The sequence below is a fragment of the Acartia tonsa genome, chromosome 9 (genome assembly GCF_053477335.1).
Source record: "Acartia tonsa isolate MP-2025a chromosome 9, ASM5347733v1, whole genome shotgun sequence".
NCBI classification, from domain to species: Eukaryota; Metazoa; Arthropoda; class Copepoda; order Calanoida; family Acartiidae; genus Acartia; species Acartia tonsa.
In genome coordinates, this window is record NC_137268.1 from 9,078,680 (window position 1) to 9,101,734 (window position 23,055).

Sequence of the window (23,055 nt, forward strand, 5' to 3'; positions counted from 1 at the left end):
TGTTAATTAGCAAGTTTAGCATATGAGATTTAGTGCAATTTTGCATATTTTTTAAAATTTTCAATCTTGCTAATTAGCAAGTTTAGCAAATGAGATTTAGTGCAATTTTGCATATTTTCATCAATTTTTCAAAAATTTCAATCTTGCTAATTATCAAGATTAGCATATGAGATTTAGTGCGATTTTGCATATTTTCGCCAATTTTTTTAAATTCCCAATTTTGCTAATTAGCAAGTTTAGCATATGAGATTTAGTGCAATTTTGCATATTTTAGCCAAATTTTTTTAAGTTCCCAATTTCCCTAATTAGCAAGTTTAGCATATAAGATTTAGTGCAATTTTGCATATTTTCGCCAATTTTTTAAAATTTTCAATCTAGCTAATTAGCATACATATATATATATTAAAAACGCCTAAAAAAAAAGTTTTTCTAAAAAGTAAGAGACACCTAGCGGCAAATATTTGAACTATATAAAGTAAAAATTTGTTTAACTCTATTTTAAATGTGCAATGGAAAAGACAGCTCTCCACAATTTTATACAAAGGGAGGGAGGGGACATTGGGCTGTTTTTTACACTAGTCCCCAAAGTCTTAGTATTGTTCCTTGGCTTAACAACTTTAGGGACTTTATTGAATTTTCATTGGTTGTGTTATTAAGTTGAGTATTTAAACATTTCAATCACGAAAACTAATCTACAGAAGAGGTAATTTTGTGTGTCACCATTGAGGATATGCAAATCCATTTAGATTTTATTGAGAACATTTCCCGTTAGATAGACAATTGATGTTTTTTGGGTATTAATAGGGATGATGTGAATTGTCTTTCTTATATACCCATTATTTAGTTCAAAGATGAAAACGCACGAGCATTGTCGGTCAAATATGCGCACTAGACCAATAGCAGTTACATGAGGTGCATGTGAGAGCATATGAGCGGTCAAACTGGAAACGCAATAAACAGGGAGGGATTGGGAATTGGAATTTAAAATATGCTGCTACCCAAATTTTATAAAACGTTTGCTCATTTTGGTTGGCTTTTAAAAGTTGGATACTTTTCTAAAATTTATATAAATATTTATCTCAAACTAAATCAAATACAGGATGCCTAACATTTGAAAATTAAAAAAACAGTGGTGCTTCGCTGATAACTTTGTGTTTGTTCGTTAAGATCTCGGTAATCATTAAACTGATTAAGTAATTCATTTTAGGGAAGCTTCCATAGGTCCGTTTTTAAGCAATTTTAGTTTATCATCTTATCTTGTTTATCAACATTGGGAATGTATGTATATCAATTTATGATCCTCGGCCTCTCAGGGCTAATTAATTTTATCTTATAATTGTACATTATAATATCCGCGAAAAGCTGTTTATAATACGATGTTAGCTTATGAAATAAAATCTTTATGTTTTTCTTCCAATATGTGAATAATATTCAAAAAGATGCATATTTTGTTTTATAAGTTGACCTCTAACTCATCAAAAAAAGTTGATTTTTAACTTTTACCTGTACAGAGACCACCTGGAGGCCTGGAGCTCCGGAAACTGGAGGACTATCCAAAAAATCTTAAAACTTGGGAAATTCATCATATAAGAATGATTTTACGTATGTAACATAAGTTGTGTATAGAGAGAGATAGTTGTGTATGTATATTTATATATTTTTAAAAGCGAAGCTTTTCTATAATTAGGGTAGGTCCGTCCGTCCGTCCGTACGTCCGTCCGAGATACATAGCTTTTATTCGGTAATTTAGGCAGGTTAGAATTGTCCTATCGATTTCAAATTTTGCATGCTGATTCCTGTAGTAGTTAGGTACGATTTAGAAAGCGTAGCAACTCTATAATCATTACCAGAATGTCCGTACGTCCATTTTAAACATGTTGATTTTTCTACTTTTTTAACAACAAATTTTTATGTGATCTAGTTATCCGTTTGATCTGATTTTTTGTATATTGATTCATGGGACAACAAAGAACAATAGTATAAGCGAAGCAACTCTATAATCAAGTCCTAAAAATGTAAGTATGTCCAGAAACATTATCCCGTATCAAGCAGTTTTTGAACAAATTTACTTACAATTTTGCTTCGACTGTTTCGATTCTTTTATATTCTGATTATTCAGTTCAGACACTATACAAGTGTTAATGTCCGTTTGTCCTACCGTTTCAGTGCTTCGCTTTTATGGATGTTGTCATCCTTGTTAAAGAGCAATTGAAAATTTAATGCAAACTCAGGGATCTAAAGTGATAAGACATTGAATGACAAAATTACCCCTTATATTATCAAAATTAGTGGCTGAAACGTTTGAACACTTAACTTAATTAACCAACCAATCAAAATTCTCCAAAGAAAAAAAATATTACTATAAATATTATAAAACTTTGGGGACTAGTACATTAAACAGCCCATTGTCCCCTCTTTCTCTTCAAACTTTTCCAACAAATAATCTAATTGTTCATAAGGGGTAATTGTCAAAAAAAAATCAATCTTTTATCTTTTATAAGAGCCGAGAAAATCACGTTTCCCCCAAACTAAGACAGACGGACATTTCAAATTATAGAGTAGCTTCGCTACTGATAAAAAAAACAATAAATATCAGAGAGAGAGAAAGGGGACAATGGTTATATTACACTGGTCCCCAAAGTTTTACAATAACGTTTTCTTATTGGTTGACTTAAAAACTTTGGGGACTTTAGTGAATTTTGATAAGTTGGTTTATTAAGTTGAGTGTTCAAACTTTTAAACCACAAATTTTTAATCTACAGAAGGGGTAATTTTGTATATCAATTTATCGGCCATTTTCCTATCCCTGTATAACATACACTTAATCATAGAATAGTTGCATTTATTCAATTGTTCATTAAAATTTTTCCAGTTTGGCTTAAAAACTGACTATTATCCCCTTGATTAGAACCGGTTCTATGTTCTGAAGCTTAAGATCTCAATAACTACTGAACCGATTGGGCTTTCTATTTTAGGTAAGCTTAATATTTGTCTTGTGATAGTTTTAGGCTATTTTATTTTAAGTCGTGGATTGGTTTTAGGCTATTCTATTTTAAGTCTTGGGAAGGTTTTAGGCTTTTTAACTCTCCCCTTTGAATACAGAGCCACTAGAAGCTAGGGGCGTAACCGCTAGTATTATATAATGGATTATTATTACATGGATTTTACACAAGATTATCATGTTCTTTAATAAATTGAAACTATTAGCTGGCTAAAAGAACAAACGCTCTTATCCACCCACTTTACCCAACCCCTCCCCTCCTACTGGAAGAACAAACTAACAAATAAATGATATTCAAGTTAGTGAACCATTCAATGAAAATTCAATAAAAGTAACTTATATAGTTAAAAATTTTCTAAGTTGTACCTACGTAGGAATCACCTTGCAAAGTTTTAAATCGATGGGACAATTCTAACCTGCCTAAATTGACGAAAAATATGACAATTCTAACTACTTAAATCTATAATACAAAGTAGAACGATGTCTGTCTGTCCGTCTGAAGCTTAAGATCTCAGTAACCACTGAACCGTTTGGGCTCTACTCTTCAGAGAATATACCAACTGGTCCTGAGATGGTTTTAAGCTATTTTCTTGGGGGGTGGGACACCCCCACTGAATGAAAAATCAGGTTAATCAAACATCTTGGTGCAAAGCCCCTAGAGGCTTTATATATCTATAATACAAAGTAGAATGATGTCTGTCTGTCTGTCTGTCTGTCTGTCTGTCTGTCCGTCTGTCTGTCCGTCTGAAGCTTAAGATCTCAGTAACCACTGAACCGATTGGGCTCTACTCTTCAGGGAATATACCTACTGGTCCTGTGATGGTTTTAAGCTATTTTCTTGGGGGGTGGGACACCCCTAACCCCCCCCCCCAAAAAAATGAAAAACACCCCCCCCCCAAAAAAAAATTTTTTTTTTACTTTTTCTTTTTAAATCTAAAATACGAAAAATTAGGTTGATCAAACCTCTTGGGGCACAGCCCCTAGAGGCTAGGGGCGAAGCCGCTAGTCCTATATAAAGTAGTAAGCGTTTTTTGTCTGTCCCGAAGGATCTCGCTAACCGCTAAACTGATATTGTTCCCCTTTACAGTGAAGCTTCTTATAGGTCCTGGTAAGGTTTTAAACTATTTTTGGAGAGGGTGTCTTCACTTCCCTCCTCCCAAAAAAAAAGAAAATAGGTTGAAATCTTTATTTTCATCAAATCCTAAAAGGAATAGATTATTTCATCGTTAGATGGTTGTCCGCGGATAGTAAAATGAAAACTTGTAAGATTAACTCCAGTGTTATTGATTTTATTTTACCCTATGCGGAAAAGTGTTTATTGTGATACATGACCCAAGAACCGGTTCTAATCCAGCATAAATTTATCAGATTCAATACCATACCGGTTAAATATTTGTCTGTTCTTGTATATGGAAATTTACGGATAATTAAAATTGACATTGAATTTGAAATTCACTTAAAAGGTGTAGAAAACAGGGATCTAAAGGGATAGGACAATGGCAAATGAATTCATGTACATCCTCAATGATGACACACAAAATTACCCCTTCTGTAGATTAGAATTAGTGATTGAAATGTCTGAACACTTAACTTATTAAGGCAACCAATAAAAGTTCAATAAAAGTCACCAAAGTTGTAAATCCAACGAAAAATACTAAGACTTTGGGGACTAGTGTAAAAAACAATGTCCGCTCCCTCCCTGTGTATAAAATTGTGGCGAGTTGTTTTTATATTTTTTCAATTTGCCATTTACATTGGATTTCAACAAATTTATACTTCATATAGTTTTAATTTTTGCCGCTAGATATCTCTAACATTTTAGAAAATCATAATTTTTTTTGGTATTTTTGATATAAGTATGGTTGTTTAAAAATTAAATAAGTATATCATATTTATAATAATTTTCTTTTTCATTTTTTTCCGGTATTTTGAAATTTTTTGTAAGAAAGAATAACAAAATCTGAACAACAGACAACAGTATACAAAATTTGAAAATTTTCAGCATACGATGGAAAGTTTTATAGCCTTTATCACCTAAGAATAAGTATACGAGATTCTCAATACCTAACTTCTGAACCAGAGGTTAAAGTTAAGCATATCTCAAGTAAAGTAATATGAATCCGCCAATATTTGCAAGGAAGATTAGAAAAACATTGGCGAATTTGCAATACTTCTTGAGCCAGAGCTTACAATGTTTAGTTGAAATATGACGTAAAATTTTGTGAAAAATCTGCAAATAAACATACGGATCCGCTGGGTAGATTAGGAGAATGACTGCTAATTTGCAATGATACGTAAGCTAGAGCTATAATAATAGCCACGAAAATAAATAGACAAAATTCGCGAATTAGCAAGAATTTGGAGGGAATAAAATAGAGAAAAGCCGCAAATTCGCAATGATTTTGAGGAAAAAAGAGAATAGCCGCAAAAATAAAAAGATAAAAGTCGCGAATTTGCAAGAATTTTGAGGAAAAATAGAGAGAATATCCCCGAATTTGCAAGGATTTCTTGAAAAAAAGCCGCGAATTCGCTAGTTTTATCTGCGAATTTTTTGCGATTTATAAAAGGCGAATTTATTAAAGGTGATGACAAAGAATCGCAAATATTTTGCGAAAAATGCTAATTCGCGAATTTTCTCTATTTTTTTTCGCTAAAAATTAGCGAATTTGCATATTTTCGTTCTCTCAAAAATCTAATTAACACAGTCGCAATTATTAGCAACTTTTAGCTTGCTAATTCACAATTTTTAGCAACTTTTAGCTTGCTAATTCGCAATTTTTAGCCTTTACATTTCGCAAAATTTTCGCGAATTCGAAATTTTTCGCAAAAAATACAAAAATTTTGCTAAAAACTGCTAATTCGGCTTTAATCCCTTGCTAAAGTTCGCGATTTTGCCTGGCGAAATCGCAAATTTGTCCGCTGGGTCCTTGCAGTTGCAGTTGGATACAAAAATTGTAAAAGATAGGAGGGGGTTTTAATACGTTGTTCACTTTAGAAATAAAAGATTTGAAATCCATTTTGTAGTAAACACTTTGGTATTCTATGTAGGAGATATTTTGAATTTAGGATAGGGAAATGTTATTATAAAAACTGTTTAGATGCGAATTCTTTAGATTATCCATTTAAATCTTTGTCAGAAACCTTTTTTTAGTATAGAGGCTACTCTATATTTTGAAATGTTCGTCTGTCCGTCGTGAAACCTGAGTTTCTCAGCTCCTAATACCTATAAAACATAGACTGCTGAAACGTTTTGTCAACATTCCAATCATTAGGGAGCACAATCAACTATTAAACATCTATTACGTTTGGACTGCTAGTTTTTGCAGGTTTTAGGCTATAAAAGTATCAAAATTATATTTCCTGTTTCCAATATGCTTATAAAATCGCTTCGCTACTTATGAGTGTTGTCATCCTTGTTTAAATTCATATTTGTACAAATCTGCTCTTTTTACTTCATGTTTAAATGTTTCCCATAATACTCATCTAGACCAATGTATAAAGATATTTACTATTAAAACCATAAAACCTTGAACATATAAAAACCTAAATGTTTTTCTTAGATAAACTTTTGTTCAATTTCAGAAAATAAATAAAAATATATTGTTTCTTCTTTTAAATGATATTTCGATAAAAGATGTCGTCCCAAGAGGCAATCTGAATAGGGGGGGAGGGGGATAGGCAGACAGACCTACAGTCTTAAATTCCTCTTTGAAAAATAAATGTATAAAACAAGGATGACAACATCTATGAATAACTAAGCACAAAAATATTATAGACAAAAATACGGTCGAAATTGTATTAAAACAATTTTTTTTAGTTTTCATATCTTTTAAATTAACCGAGAAAATCACATTTCACATTTCACATAACGTTATAAATATAAATTAACAGGGGGTAAATAACAATTCGAATGGCACCCATGTTATTCGTTGAAAAATTTAAATTTAGAACTTAAATTTACATAACCAAAAGTTAAATCCCGCCCAAGAATAATCCAGAATGAATGCTCCAAGCTCCTATTGGCGGATTTTCCCCCTGGTCTTTGATCCTATTGGGTCTCGGAATACATTGAAATTCATCTAATTTACATTTAAATGGGAATATGAGAATTTATATAGACTAGACTGGGAGAAAACAAAGAAGAGTAATATGTATTTATATAGTATTATAGACAGCTTTCTGCGGATATTGAAAAAAAAATGATCTTTTAGTATGATCTTTTAGTATGGCTGAATCGGTTCTAATCCAGCGGATATTATTATTTTGAAAAAATTGTAAATAAGGGGGTGGCTGGTGGGTTTAGTTTATCACCATCCCTAACGAAGAAATACTTTCCTCCCAACCCTCACATTTAAATTTAGTTTTAAAAACTATGTCTAGCATCGTATTATATCCAGCTTTCTACGAATATAGAAATGTACAATCATAAGATTAAACTAGTTTTTTTTAGCCCCGAGGTGTAATTGTACATTCTATATCCGCCGAAAGCCGTTTATAATACGATGCGAGAAATAACTATTCTCGTATTCATTCGAATCCGGTGGATAGGAACCGGTTCTCATCCATACGAAAAAACTATGTCAAGCATCGTATTATATCCAGCTTTCTACAAATATATAAATGAACAATCATAAAATTAAAACAAGTTTTTTAGCCCGTGCCTTCGTCTAAAAAAAAACTAGTTTTAATCTTATAACTGTAAATTCTATATCCGCGGAAAGCTGTTTATAATACGATGCGAGAAATAACTATTATTTTTCTACGGCCGTATGTGCCCTTCAGGGAAGGAGGAAAGTCAACATTCACCCTCAATTTTAGTTTTAGATTGAAAAAATAAAAGTTGTTAGAAGAGGGGAGGGGGGGGGAGGGTTCAAGAGATTGAACTAGGAAGACTATGCCCCAGATCAACCTCTGAGTGGAATCTCACCACGGTCTACCCAGCATCTTAATCTATCTAAAAATAAAGGTAAAAATGTCCCCCAGGGACTCCCTATTAACCCCTCTACTTATCTTAAATTTTAAAATTAACTTCTACTTATAAAATATGCAACTGTTTCAATTTTATTAAACCTTATGTGTATCCTAATAAAGTAAATATTTTAGCTACAAACAGACATCTTACTACTTTAGTAGATCACTATTAAAAGGGTTACAGTTTAGGACGAGAAATAAAGAAAGGTTTTAATTAGCAGGGAAATAAGTTTTATTGAATAAAAAGATTTTTTAAAAATAATAAAAAGGCATAAAATGGATCTTGGACAAAGTAGCTTCGGACAAAGTAGCTTCGGACAAAGTAGCTTCGGACAAAGTAGCTTCAGGACAAAGTAGCTTCCGGACAAAGTAGCTTCCGGACATTTACTTAAGAAAAGTAGCTTCCTTAGAAAAATAGAAAAAACCTCCTAAACGACAAACCTCCTAAAGCGACATCTTTTAAGTAAAACCCCCTAAAAACTTTTCAAGTGATATCACATTTAATAAGTGTGAGGTAAGGGTCGATATTTTTAATGCAAGGTTGTATCGGGTTCGAAACCATGCCGTTGGGTAGCCAACACAGACTTTGGGACAACTGTCGGACGGATTTTTAAATTTCACCCTGTAGACAAAGTTATTCAAGAAAGAAATTTCGGTTTTGAATTTCGTCCCTGTGTGTTTTATCGCCATATTGGATTTTATTGTTCAACTTTTTTAACAGCAGTGGTGGATTTTATCCTTGAATTTGGAAGATTTTTTTATTTAATAACTTTTGAAAAATTTTAGGACGTTTTACTTCAGAAATGTCGGGTATAGTCCTTTCCATGACATCGCTCCATATGGAGCGATGATTTTAATTGATCGCCTCTTATGACATGGGGCGATGTAATGGCTCCTTGAAAGGGGCGATTTAATAGCCCCATATAACAAGAGGCGATGTTATGACTCCTTGAAAGGAGCGATTTGATAGCCCCTTGCCCTAAGAGGCGATTAAATGATCCTTTATCGCTCCATAATCGCTCCTTCTAAAGAGGTAATGATATGTCCTCTTATCCCAAGGGGCTATTTAATTAAATATCGCCTCTTCATGGCCCCTTCACTATTATATATATCTTAGTCCCTTGATGGCCCCTACATCGCTCCTACATCGCCCCTTCATCGCTCCTCCATCGCTCCTTCTCCAAATTTATATTACATTGTACTTTGATGGCCCCTACATCGCCCCTCCATCGCTCCTACATCACCCCTTCATCGCTCCTTCTTCAAATTTATATTACATTGTACTTTGATGGCCCCTACATCGCCCCTCCATCGCTCCTACATCGCCCCTTCATCGCTCCTTCTTCAAATTTATATTACATTGTACTGTGATGGCCCCTACATCGCTCCTACATCGCTCCTTCATCGCTCCTACATCGCCCCTTCATCGCTCCTTCTCCAAATTTATATTACATTGCAACTTGATGGCCCCTACATCGCTCCTACATCGCTCCTCCATCGCCCCTTCATCGCTCCTTCTCCAAATTTATATAACATTGCAACTTGATGGCCCCTACATCGCTGCTACATCGCTCCTCCATCGCTCCTACATCGCCCCTTCATCGCTCCTTCCACAAATTTATATTACATTGTACTTTGATGGCCCCTACATCTCTCCTCCATCGCTCCTCCATCGCCCCATCGCCCCTTAATAGCCCCTTACCTTAATTTATATAAAAAAGCCCCTACATAGCCTCTCCATCGCCCCTTAATAGCTCCTTACCTTAATTTTTATAACATAGCCCCTACATAGCCTCTCCATCGCCCCTTAATAGCCCCTTATCTTAATTTATATAACAAAGCCCCTACATAGCCTCTCCATCGCCCCTAATAGCCCCTTACCTTTATTTATATAACAAAGCTCCTACATAGCCTCTCCATTGCCCCTTAATAGTCCCTTACCTTAATTTATATAACATAGCTCCTACATAGCCTCTCCATCGCCCCTTAAAAGCCCATTACCTTAATTTATATAACATAGCCCCTACATAGCCTCTCCATCGCCCCTTACCTTAATTTATATAACATAGCCCCTACATAGCCTCTCCATCGCCCCTTAATAGCTCCTTACCTTAATTTATATAACATAGCCCCTACATAGCCTCTCCATCGCCCCTTAATAGCCCCTTACCTTAATTTATATAACATAGCCTCTACATAGCCTCTCCATCGCCCCTTAATAGCCCCTTACCTTAATTTATATAACATAGCCCTACATAGCCTCTCCATCGCCCCTTAATAGCCCCTTACCTTAATTTATATAGCATAGCCCCTACATAGCCTCTCCATCGCCCCTTAATAGCCTCTTACCTTAATTTATATAATCCTTACCTTAATATATATAACATAGCCCCTACATAGCCTCTCCATCGCCCCTAAATAGCCCCTTACCCTAATTTATATAACATAGCCCCTACATAGCCTCTCCATCGCCCCTTAATAGCTCCTTACCTTAATTTATATAACATAGCCCCTACATAGCCTCTCCATCGCCCCTTAATAGCCCCTTACCTTAATTTATATAACATAGCCCTACATAGCCTCTCCATCGCCCCTTAATAGCCCCTTACCTTAATTTATATAGCATAGCCCCTACATAGCCTCTCCATCGCCCCTTAATAGCCTCTTACCTTAATTTATATAATCCTTACCTTAATATATATAACATAGCCCCTACATAGCCTCTCCATCGCCCCTAAATAGCCCCTTACCCTAATTTATATAACATAGCCCCTACATAGCCTCTCCATCGCCCCTTAATAGCCCCTTACCTTAATTTATATAACATAGCCTCTACATAGCCTCTCCATCGCCCCTTAATAGCCCCTTACCTTAATTTATATAACATAGCCCTACATAGCCTCTCCATCGCCCCTTAATAGCCCCTTACCTTAATTTATATAGCATAGCCCCTACATAGCCTCTCCATCGCCCCTTAATAGCCTCTTACCTTAATTTATATAATCCTTACCTTAATATATATAACATAGCCCCTACATAGCCTCTCCATCGCCCCTGAATAGCCCCTTACCCTAATTTATATAACATAGCCCCTACATAGCCTCTCCATCGCCCCTTAATAGCTCCTTACCTTAATTTATATAACATAGCCCCTACATAGCCTCTCCATCGCCCCTTAATAGCCCCTTACCTTAATTTATATAACATAGCCTCTACATAGCCTCTCCATCGCCCCTTAATAGCCCCTAACCTTAATTTATATAACATAGCCCTACATAGCCTCTCCATCGCCCCTTAATAGCCCCTTACCTTAATTTATATAGCATAGCCCCTACATAGCCTCTCCATCGCCCCTTAATAGCCTCTTACCTTAATTTATATAATCCTTACCTTAATATATATAACATAGCCCCTACATAGCCTCTCCATCGCCCCTAAATAGCCCCTTACCCTAATTTATATAACATAGCCCCTACATAGCCTCTCCATCGCCCCTTAATAGCTCCTTACCTTAATTTATATAACATAGCCCCTACATAGCCTCTCCATCGCCCCTTAATAGCCCCTTACCTTAATTTATATAACATAGCCCTACATAGCCTCTCCATCGCCCCTTAATAGCCCCTTACCTTAATTTATATAGCATAGCCCCTATATAGCCTCTCCATCGCCCCTTAATAGCCTCTTACCTTAATTTATATAATCCTTACCTTAATATATATAACATAGCCCCTACATAGCCTCTCCATCGCCCCTAAATAGCCCCTTACCCTAATTTATATAACATAGCCCCTACATAGCCTCTCCATCGCCCCTTAATAGCCCCTTACCTTAATTTATATAACATAGCCTCTACATAGCCTCTCCATCGCCCCTTAATAGCCCCTTACCTTAATTTATATAACATAGCCCTACATAGCCTCTCCATCGCCCCTTAATAGCCCCTTACCTTAATTTATATAGCATAGCCCCTACATAGCCTCTCCATCGCCCCTTAATAGCCTCTTACCTTAATTTATATAATCCTTACCTTAATATATATAACATAGCCCCTACATAGCCTCTCCATCGCCCCTGAATAGCCCCTTACCCTAATTTATATAACATAGCCCCTACATAGCCTCTCCATCGCCCCTTAATAGCTCCTTACCTTAATTTATATAACATAGCCCCTACATAGCCTCTCCATCGCCCCTTAATAGCCCCTTACCTTAATTTATATAACATAGCCTCTACATAGCCTCTCCATCGCCCCTTAATAGCCCCTTACCTTAATTTATATAACATAGCCCTACATAGCCTCTCCATCGCCCCTTAATAGCCCCTTACCTTAATTTATATAGCATAGCCCCTACATAGCCTCTCCATCGCCCCTTAATAGCCTCTTACCTTAATTTATATAATCCTTACCTTAATATATATAACATAGCCTCTACATAGCCTCTCCATCGCCCCTAAATAGCCCCTTACCCTAATTTATATAACATAGCCCCTACATAGCCTCTCCATCGCCCCTTAATAGCTCCTTACCTTAATTTATATAACATAGCCCCTACATAGCCTCTCCATCGCCCCTTAATAGCCCCTTACCTTAATTTATATAACTTAGCCCTACATAGCCTCTCCATCGCCCCTTAATAGCCCCTTACCTTAATTTATATAGCATAGCCCCTACATAGCCTCTCCATCGCCCCTTAATAGCCTCTTACCTTAATTTATATAATCCTTACCTTAATATATATAACATAGCCCCTACATAGCCTCTCCATCGCCCCTAAATAGCCCCTTACCCTAATTTATATAACATAGCCCCTACATAGCCTCTCCATCGCCCCTTACCTTAATTTATATAACATAGCCTCTACATAGCCTCTCCATCGCCCCTTAATAGCCCCTTACCTTAATTTATATAACATAGCCCTACATAGCCTCTCCATCGCCCCTTAATAGCCCCTTACCTTAATTTATATAGCATAGCCCCTACATAGCCTCTCCATCGCCCCTTAATAGCCTCTTACCTTAATTTATATAATCCTTACCTTAATATATATAACATAGCCCCTACATAGCCTCTCCATCGCCCCTGAATAGCCCCTTACCCTAATTTATATAACATAGCCCCTACATAGCCTCTCCATCGCCCCTTAATAGCTCCTTACCTTAATTTATATAACATAGCCCCTACATAGCCTCTCCATCGCCCCTTAATAGCCCCTTACCTTAATTTATATAACATAGCCTCTACAAAGCCTCTCCATCGCCCCTTAATAGCCCCTTACCTTAATTTATATAACATAGCCCTACATAGCCTCTCCATCGCCCCTTAATAGCCCCTTACCTTAATTTATATAGCATAGCCCCTACATAGCCTCTCCATCGCCCCTTAATAGCCTCTTACCTTAATTTATATAATCCTTACCTTAATATATATAACATAGCCCCTACATAGCCTCTCCATCGCCCCTAAATAGCCCCTTACCCTAATTTATATAACATAGCCCCTACATAGCCTCTCCATCGCCCCTTAATAGCCTCTTACCTTAATTTATATAACATAGGCCCTACAAAGCATCTCCATCGCCCCTTAATAGCCCCTTACCTTAATTATATAACATAGCCCCTACATAGCCTCTCCATCGCCCCTTAATAGCCTCTTACCTTAATTTATATAACATAGCCCCTTCATAGCCTCTTCATCGCCCCTTACCTTAATTTATATAACATAGGCCCTTTATGGCTCCTGTACAGCCTCTGTAATTGTATTGCCCCTTCATTATAGAAGGTAGGGCATTAAGGTAAGGAAGGAATGTGACCCTCTACAGTTTTAAATTTAAGTTTTAAAAGGATGACAAGGATGACAACATTTATAAAAGCAAAGCTCTGAAACGGTAGAAAAAAGTTTAAAGGAAGCCTGCAAGAAATACCACGCTTTAACTGCTGAAAGACTGCCACAAGTAGACCAAATACCCCAAATTTGAAGCCTTCAGCTTCTATAACAAAAAAGTTCTAGGCATTTTAAAATGACATTTTATGTACAATGGAAATTTTGAAAGAATTGCAATGCTCATGTTGAAAACTTTAAAATTAAACTACGTGGCCTAGAAACAAAATTATAAGCTTATTTTTTTTGTCATAAATTTAGGTTTCCAGTAACTAATTATATTTTTACAATAAAAATACCCATTTTTATAGTCAAAATCATTAAAAAAAAAATAAGTTTTACTTGCGTTGTACCGAATGTACTGTAGCCAATCAGAAGGCTGAATCAGCTTAACAACCAATCACAGCTAAGCTTGTATTAGTTTACCCCTTTGTTTCCGCTATGATTTTCGTTTAAAAATGCAATTTAAATCGATTTTTTTTCATAGATTTTGACTATGAAATGTGGTGTTTTTATTGTAAAAATGTAATCAGTTACAGGCAATCTAAGTTTCTGACAAAGATAAGGTTATAATTTTATGTCTAGGCAACGTAATTTAATATTGTTTTTTCTTTTATGAGCATTGGAAATCTTTCAAAAATTCCATTGTACATAAAATGCTATTTTGAAATGCCTAGAACTTTTTTGTTATTGAAGCTGAAGGCTTATAATTTGGGGTATTGGGTCTTCTTGTGGCAGTCTTTTAGCAGTTAAAGCGTGTTATTTCTTGCAGGCGTCCTTTAATGAACATTAATAATGTAGAGTGTCAGAACTGAATAGTCAGAACATAAATTTAAAATTCGAAACAAAATTGTAAGTAAATTTATTGAGAAATTGCTTACATGCAGGAAAATGCTTAAGGACGTACTCACATTTTTTGGACTTGATTATAGATATGATTCGCTTATAACATTCTATTTTGTTGTCCTAGGAATCAGTATCCCAGAAATCAGATTAATCGGATAATTTTGATACATAAAAATTTGTTGTAAGTTAATAATTAGTATGCTTAAAATGGACGTATGGATATTCTGATAATGATTATAGACTTTCTAAATCGTACCTATCTACTACAGGAATCACATGCCTAAATTAACGAAAATAGCTAACCGTTACGGACGTACGGACTGATCCTTAATATAGAAAAGCTTTGCTTTTAAAAAGTTAAACAGATTTTTTGAGGGGATGGGGTAATATTTTTCTTGGGGTGAATTTTCTGGGAGGGTGGAGATACCCTCCCTCGAAATAATTATAAACCCTCTATGAACTTAAAAGAAGCTTCACTGTAAAGGAGAACCATATAGGTTCAGCGGTTAGCTTTTCTACAGACAAAAAAAAGATTACTACTTTATATAATAGGTTATGAAAAAGGAAAAAAAAGCAAGATAACAAGGATAACAACATTCACAAAAGCAAAGCTCTAAAATCAGGAGGTCAAACATAAATTTTGTTAAAATTAGCGTAAATCTATAATACAAAGTAGAATGATGTCTGTCCATCCGTCTGTCTGTCTGTCCGTCTGTCTGTCCGTCTGTCTGTCCGTCTGTCAGTCCCTTAAGATCTCGGTAACCACTGGACCGATTATATTCTACTATTCAGGGAATATACCTACTGGTCCTGTGGTGGTTTTAGGCTATTTTCTTGGGGGGTGGGATACCCCCAACCCCCCCAAAAACAAAAAAATCCCCCCCCATTTTTTTTTTTGCTGAAGATTTTCTTGGTCCTATTACGAATTTCGCCAAAAAAAAATTTTATCACCTCTTGGGGCAAAGCCCCTGAGGCTGGAAAATACCTCTTGGGGGCGAGGTGCTGCCTTAGGCTAGTCTCCTTCAGCAGCGACCTTGATCCGTTCCTCGCTTGTGAATGACTGCGGGGAAATCCGTTCATGCGCCCAATGAAATATCCTAAATATTCATGTTATAATGGCAGTATTTAAATCATTACATTTATATTTTATTAGATTGTTAAGATATTATATCTTCATCTCCAGCTGTTGTCGCTGCTCAGATTATTTATTTGTCCTTTTTTCTCTGTAACTGAAAGTGGTTTTTAAAAGATTAATTATATGGTTGGTTGGTTACGCTGTGTTTGCCCGTGGTGGTTGACTGTTTGTTTGCCACACCTTGTTGTGGGGAACTGGTTTCAGTTGCTGAATAGAGAGTTAGATATAAACAGTTCACTAGTAAAGAGTTAAAATGTCTTTTGCCGCCAACGAGGAGTTGTACAATGTTTTGCAAAGTCGTATGGATCTAATAAAGGAGGAAATGATTAGTAGAGCTACAAATACTGATGATATCGAATTGAAGAGGGCACTGACCAGGTGCCTCTACCACCATGGTTGGGTGGAGGCTAACCTGCGCCACTGTCGCCCTGCTGCTGAGATGTCAGCTGCCGCCCAGGCTGCCGAGCTGTCTACTATGCTTCAGGAGATCAATCAGCACGAGGAGGAGTATCGTGCCATCTAGATGAGTCACCTCATAAATTATTAATTAGTATCAAAACATTTGTTATATTTCTAGTTTAATAAAGTTTATGAACATCCTTCCTAAAATAAATTGTTTATTTTCGTATCCAGAGTAGTTGGATGTGTGTCTGTTAAATCTTAACCTATATTGTTTTATCTTATGTGTTTTAAAGTACTTCCTCATTCCGACTAGAGAAGTTCTTTACCTAGGTAGTAAGATATATTAGTGTTGTCATGCAGTTTTGAAAGATATTTCTTCTTTCCGGTGGGAAATGACTCTGCTCTAGTTTTGAATTAAAGCGTTAAGTTTTCTTCATTCCGGCGGGAAAAGACTCTGCCTAGTGTTAAAGATATCTTAAATATTATGAATACTCTTTTCCGGCGCATGTGAACTCTGCCTAGCTAAAGAAAATATATAAATGTTAAGTTTCTCTTCATTCCGGCGTAGGTAGCCTCACCCTAACTGTAAAAGGTAATTAAAAGTATTGAAAGTGTAGGTTTAAGAGATATATCGCCTCTGCTTGGTCCTAGATATGAAAAATATTAAAAATATTACTTCATTCCGGTGAGAGGAGACTCTGCTCTTGTCTATTTCTAAATTGTAAGATATTATTAAGATTTCTTCATTCCGGTGAGGTTAGACTCTGCCTAGGTTTAAGAAATATATTAGTTAATCATGCAGTTCTGAGATATTACTTCTTTCCGGCGGTGACGATCTCTGCTCCTAGATTCAAGAAGGGTTTAGTTACAAAATATTTGATTTAATAAGAAACTGTTTCCTATCTATTTTTCTTTTGCTACCTATCTATATTTTGAAATAAAAATCTAGTCTATTCATTTTTGATTATACGCTACTTATGTATGTTTTCATTCTTTATGGCTTTTGGCTACTTATGATTTATTAAAATCCTTCACTTAAGAAAAAGGTGTTTTTTTGCAAAGATTTGAGAACTTCCCTTATTCGAAGTACTCAAATCTTTGCGTTTGTTTAACAAATTTTAAAATACGCTTAATATTAATTTTGTTAAGTTCTTCTGTTTTAAGAAAGAAACTTCCTAGTGTGTTTCTTCTGTTTCTTGCAAAGGCTGGGCATTGACCTAAAAAGTGTTCCATGCTTTCAATTGTGTCCTCCTCCTCACATTGTTCACACTGGTTCACGTTTGCCAGTTTCATGTTCTTAAGGTGTTTATTCAGGGTTGTATGACCTGTTAATATCTGCGCTATCATATTCATGTTTCTCTTGGGTTGGTTTGCTACCTGCCTCCAGATTTTTGTGTTTGCTTTGGGCATCATTAGCTTTGATTGTCTGCAGTTACTTAATCCTTCCCATTGTTTCTGCCACAGTGTCATCCCCCAGTTCTTGATTTCAGCTTTTATATTTGATTCTGCCATAGGTATGTGTGTCCAGGTTCCCTGAACTTCCATATTTGCTCCTTCTCGTGCTTTCCTATCAGCGATCTCATTTCCATTGTGTCCCTGGTGTCCTGGTACCCAGTTTATTGTTATATTGTTGGTTTCTGCTAATTTGTTGACCATCTTTTTTGTTTCTGATGCCAGATTTTCTTTTAATCTGTATTTTCCCAGGGTTTTTATCACAGCTTGATTATCCACGTAGAAACTTATATTCCTGCCTGTTGTACCTGTGTTGACCAGTGTGAAGGCTGCTTCTTGTATTCCTAGTAGTTCAGTTTGATACACAGTGGCTAGTGGTCCACTGTTATTGCATCCGTAGAGTCTGAGTCCTGCTCCGCTAATGACATATCCATATCCAGTTTTTTGTTCGCTTTTTGATCCATCTGTGAAGACCATTATGTCTTCATTGTCTATTTTTCCAGGTTTTAGTCGTTGTTGGTTGATAGTCTCTCTCCTTTCTATGATGGTTTCAAAGTTTGTTGGTATGCTGATTGTATGGTTCATCTTGTCTCTAGGGGCATGTATTAGTTTCAGGTTCTTTGCCATGTCCATGAGTGTTACAGCATGGCTTTTTTTGCTAAGGAGTTGTCCTGGTTGAATTTTCCAGCTTCCGTTGACAGCAAGTCTTTTATATGTCACCATAGCTTGCGTCTTGATAAAGATGTCTATAGGTTGAATGCCCAACAGGACCTCTAGCCCAGCTGTGGGCGTCGAGGTCATGGCATTTGATATTGCAATGAGTGCTTTCCTTTGGACTTTCTTTAGTATGTTGATTATTTCTGTTGTGTTGATTGCTGTTATCCATGCAAAACATCCGTATGTGAGTGTTGGTCTAATGATGCTGCGGTAAAGCCAGCGTCCTATTTTCTGGTTGACTCCCCAGGTTCTGTTTAGCATGCGGTTACAATGTACCCATGTGTTGTTGGCTTTTTCTGCTGCTTTTTCAACATGTTTCCTCCAGCTCAGGTTGTTTCTTATGGTTACTCCTAAGTATACATACTCATCCACCCACTGAAGTTTCTGCCCGTTCATTGTTATGTCCAGGTATTTTGGTTTCATGCCTTTCCTGCAAAAAAGCATGACTTTTGTCTTGGCTGGACTAAAGCTTAATCCGTGTTCTCCAGCCCATTCTTCTAATGTGTAAATGTCATTTTGAAGGTTTCTTACACAGTCCTCTTCAGTTTTTCCTACACTGATTACATGTGTGTCATCTGCATAGATGTTTCTTTTGCAGGGATGTATTTTTGGAAATCTGTGGTCTAGATTATTTTTGGCCATGTTCCATAGGTCCACTGATGCCACCCCTCCCTGCGGGGTTCCTCTGGTGGTTTGTTTACTCGCTGATTCTCCATTTATTGTTGCTGTGACTGTTCGTCCTCTGAGCATTTGTTCTGTCCAGGCACATGTTTCCCTGTCTGCACCAATATCTGTCAGGTTTTTAATCATGCTTTTAACTGTCAGCATGTTAAAGGCTGCGCTCATGTCGCAAAAGAGCACAGCAACAAAGTTGTTGTGCTCTAGCCCTTTTTCAACTGTGGCGAGAAGAGAGTGTATTGCATCCTCTGTTCCTACTGATTCTTTGTAACTGTAAATATTCCTAGAAATTTCCTTTCTTAAAACTTTTTCATTAAGGTTCCAATATAGACATCTTTCTAATCCTTTCAGTAGAAAGGATGATAACGATAGTGGTCTCTTAGATTTAGGGTCCGTATAATCTTTCTTACCAGGTTTGTCAAGGAAACAAACTTTTGTGTCCAGCCAACACTTAGGACTATAACTTAATCTTACACTATGTCTGTACAGTCTAACAATGTCTCTAAGATTGAGTCAAGTCCTTTTTTTAACAGAACAGGGTAAATACCATCTCCCCCGGGGGATTTGAAATTACCAAAACTGTTAATGGCAGCTCTAACTGATTCTTCATTTATCACACTATCCATATCTATCCTTTTATTATTACTTGAATGATCTATGGGTACATCATTGTCACCTTCTGGTTCCTCCGGAAAGTGTTCCTCAAGCAGTACCTGCAGAGACTCACTTACAGTCTTAGTGAATTGTCCGTCTTTCTTTTTAATTGTTCCCATTTGTTGTTTTTTACCCCTTTTGAAGATTTTTTGCACTTTTGCTGCCGTGTCCAGTTTTGTCATTTCTGCACAGAATTTTTTCCAATCTTTACTCTTTTCTTTTTGTATTAGTCTGGCATGTCTGTTTCTTAACTGTCTATACTCTTCCCACCTTTCTTCTGTTTTTTCCCTTCTTACCCTTCTCCTCAGCTTTTCAACTTCTTTTTTTGATTTTTCTAAAGTCTTACCCCACCATCTTGGTTTCTCTTTTCCCTTTTTCTCTGACTCTCTACAACTCTCTTCAAACGCTTCTATTATGTCTTTCCTTAGGTCTTCTGCTTCATTATCTAATCTATCTATATCTATCTCTTCGCTATCTATTCTCTGTCTACCATTTCTCTTACTTTGTAATGCTTGTTTATAGTTTTGCCAGTTGGTCTTCTTGACATTTCTGAAAATACTAGTATTAATATTTGGTAGTGACTCAATCATGAAATCTATGTATTTGTGATCGGAGTGGCTGTCATATTCACTTACATGCCAACTTACTATTTTATTTGCAATCTCAGGTGTGGCTATCGTAATATCAAGAACTTCTTCTCGAGATTTAGTTACAAAAGTAGGTTTACCTATCTCGTTCATAATCATGAGTTGGTTGTCTAGAATATAATCCAATAGGGCTATTCCCCTTGGATTTATATCCGTAGATCCCCAGGCTGTGTTGTGGCTGTTGGCATCTGTGCCTACTACTATACCTATACCATTGTCTCTGGCATACCTTATGACCTCCTTGGTAATTTTCTCTGGAGGTAGTTTTACTGGTCTTACCCTTTCATCGCTGGCCATATATGTTGAAACAAGAATAGTATCCTTACCGTTAAGATTAAAAAGTACTGCTGCCTGATCTTTGTTGGTGAACTGTGTTAAAATTATACCTGTGACGTTTTTGTTTGTTATAATACATGCTCTATTGCCTGCCTCTTTACTTTCGTAAATATTAACATTATGAAACATTTTTACCTTATTTTTAATTAGATAGGGTTCTTGCACTAGGGCAATTGCCCGCGCCCATCCTTTCCGTGAAGCTTGATCGTCTTGTCCAGTCCAGTCCGTTATTCGTTCTCCTAGTGTTAGGCTTGCTTGACAGCAGTGGTGGAGATTTATCTGAGTCAAGCTGGTGACCCTGACTTGATTGTCAGGGCTTATCTGCTGTTGATTAGTGCCTGCTGTTTCCTGGGGCTAAGGCTATAGCCTTAAAACCAGTTCTGACAGTCTCGATTTCATCAACTATTCTTTGTCTTATAGCTGCCTTGACCTCCTGCTCCATATTCGACCCGTGAAGAAGTAGGTCACTAAAACCTAATTTCAGCTTGCCGTTGATAGCAGGGTTTTTCAGCTTGTTGATTATCCTCTCATCTACCTGGAGTCCAATCTTGAAGAAACCAGCAGAGTTCAGAGGTCCTATTTCGTGCACCTTGAAGTGGTAGAAGCGAGTTACCCCATCCTCCTTGTATTTGAGAATAGGGTTGCATACCTTTATCCTCATTGTCAGCTGCTCCAGCGTGTAGTTGGTCCACTTACCGTGGACAGATGTCCACATGTTCCTGTAGACACGGTCCTCCGCCAGGTATATGTAATATTCCAGGGGATCTACCTCGTCATCTTGTTCTGGTGGCTTCAGGGTTTTGGCTACATTTATAATGAATTCCGCCATATCTTTTGTGCCAGCTGAGAGCCAGCCTACTCCTGTTTCTTTGGAATAGCCTGCAACCGCATCATATTCAAAGTTATCGCCAAACTGCTGGATATGTTCCATGTATGCTCCAAGGAGTTGGAGATCCAGCTCATCCAACTGTGCTTGTGTGAGTTTTGCTTCTTCCATGGCATAGGTAGATCGCACTTTGACTTCAAACATGAATCTTTCTTTCTTGCGGACTATGTCCGAGAAAGATTCCTTACTTAGGTAGGTATCGATGACCTCCTGCTGGAGTGGGTCCTCGGCTCTCACTTCCATCTCCCTTGAGGTCTTAGCCTTCTTGAGCCTCATACGTCTCTCATATCCTATGGATCTTTTACTGCCCTTAAAAATATCAAAATCATCAGTATTAATATCATCATTATTTACCTCTTGTGTCCTATTCTCTGTCATTTTTCTCTTTGCTTCTCTACTAAGTATATCTGTCCATTCTCCTTCATTGTCTTTCATTTTCTCCCATATCTCTGCGCACGTCTGTCTTTTCTTTTTGGTCTCAGTTTCCTTGTCTCCTATCCAAGTTCTGTCCATTGTCTTGCCTGTCGTTTCCAAATCTTCAAGTACACTTTCATTAGCTGTCGGTTCTTTGTCCGTTTCTGTCATTGTCAAGTCATTTTCGTCATCTGCATCTAATAGCTCTTCACCAAAATTTAATTTATTTAGGCTCTCATTGATGTCAATCTTGGATTTGGCGTCCAGGTTTCCCCGGTCTCTGCCGTCTCCATTCATAGTGCATCTTGTCGTGTCCTGGTCGAAAGATTTCGATAGGTCTCTACGACAATCGGTTACCTGACTATTCGCTGTTACATTGGGGCCCCCATAGCCAGGTCCAAGGGGCGTTCCATGGCCAACGGTAGCTGAGGCTCCGTCCTTGACGGGCCCGAGAGTTCCAGCGCCATTAGCTCCACTGGCACTCCCATCACTAGTTCCTTCGGGTGTAGCGTACATGGTAAAAAGGTCTGTAAGAGATCAGAAAAATTAATAATAGGCTATTAAAGAATCTATCTCTTATGGAAGTAGAGAAAAAGGTCCTAAAAATTTACATTGTAGGTCAAAATTTACTGTTAAGGGTGAAAGTTAAAGAGGTGAAAGACAACCAGATAAAAGTCCTAATAAAAGATGAACTGTCAAAAAGTAAAAATTATAGATGTAGCATCAGTCAGGGTTGCTAAAAGCTGTGTTAGTTTAAAAATTTTTAATAGTTTTAGGCTGCTACTAGCCTCGGCAGAAACTATTAAAACCTAAAAGAAAGTAAAAATGATTAAAAGAATATACGCTTCACACATTTGGAGAATTATTCACTTGTTGTATAGAAAAATATGATGTTTGAAATTGGTGTACACTACCGACAGACAAACAACTAGTTCTGACACACACACATGCGTGTTTCATACAGACACGTATGCATAAGACACACACACTCATACACTCAACCCAGCTGATTATATTATACGGGAAAATCACGCA

At 36.8% G+C, this 23,055-nt stretch overlaps 1 protein-coding gene across 1 annotated transcript in view; it reads right to left on the minus strand.

The window, feature by feature from the left end:
* LOC145328531 (uncharacterized) overlaps positions 1 to 20,692 on the minus strand; it is a 37,007-nt gene extending 16,315 nt beyond the window's left edge. Inside the window, exons 1-2 of the mRNA XM_080172245.1 lie at positions 20,240 to 20,692; positions 15,651 to 15,796 (exon numbers count right to left, since the gene is read on the minus strand). Coding sequence (XP_080028371.1) covers positions 15,651 to 15,796; positions 20,240 to 20,681 — 588 coding nt within the window. The 5' untranslated portion in view covers positions 20,682 to 20,692. The remainder of the gene's footprint in view (positions 1 to 15,650; positions 15,797 to 20,239) is intronic.
* Between the last annotated feature and the right edge of the window lie 2,363 nt (positions 20,693 to 23,055).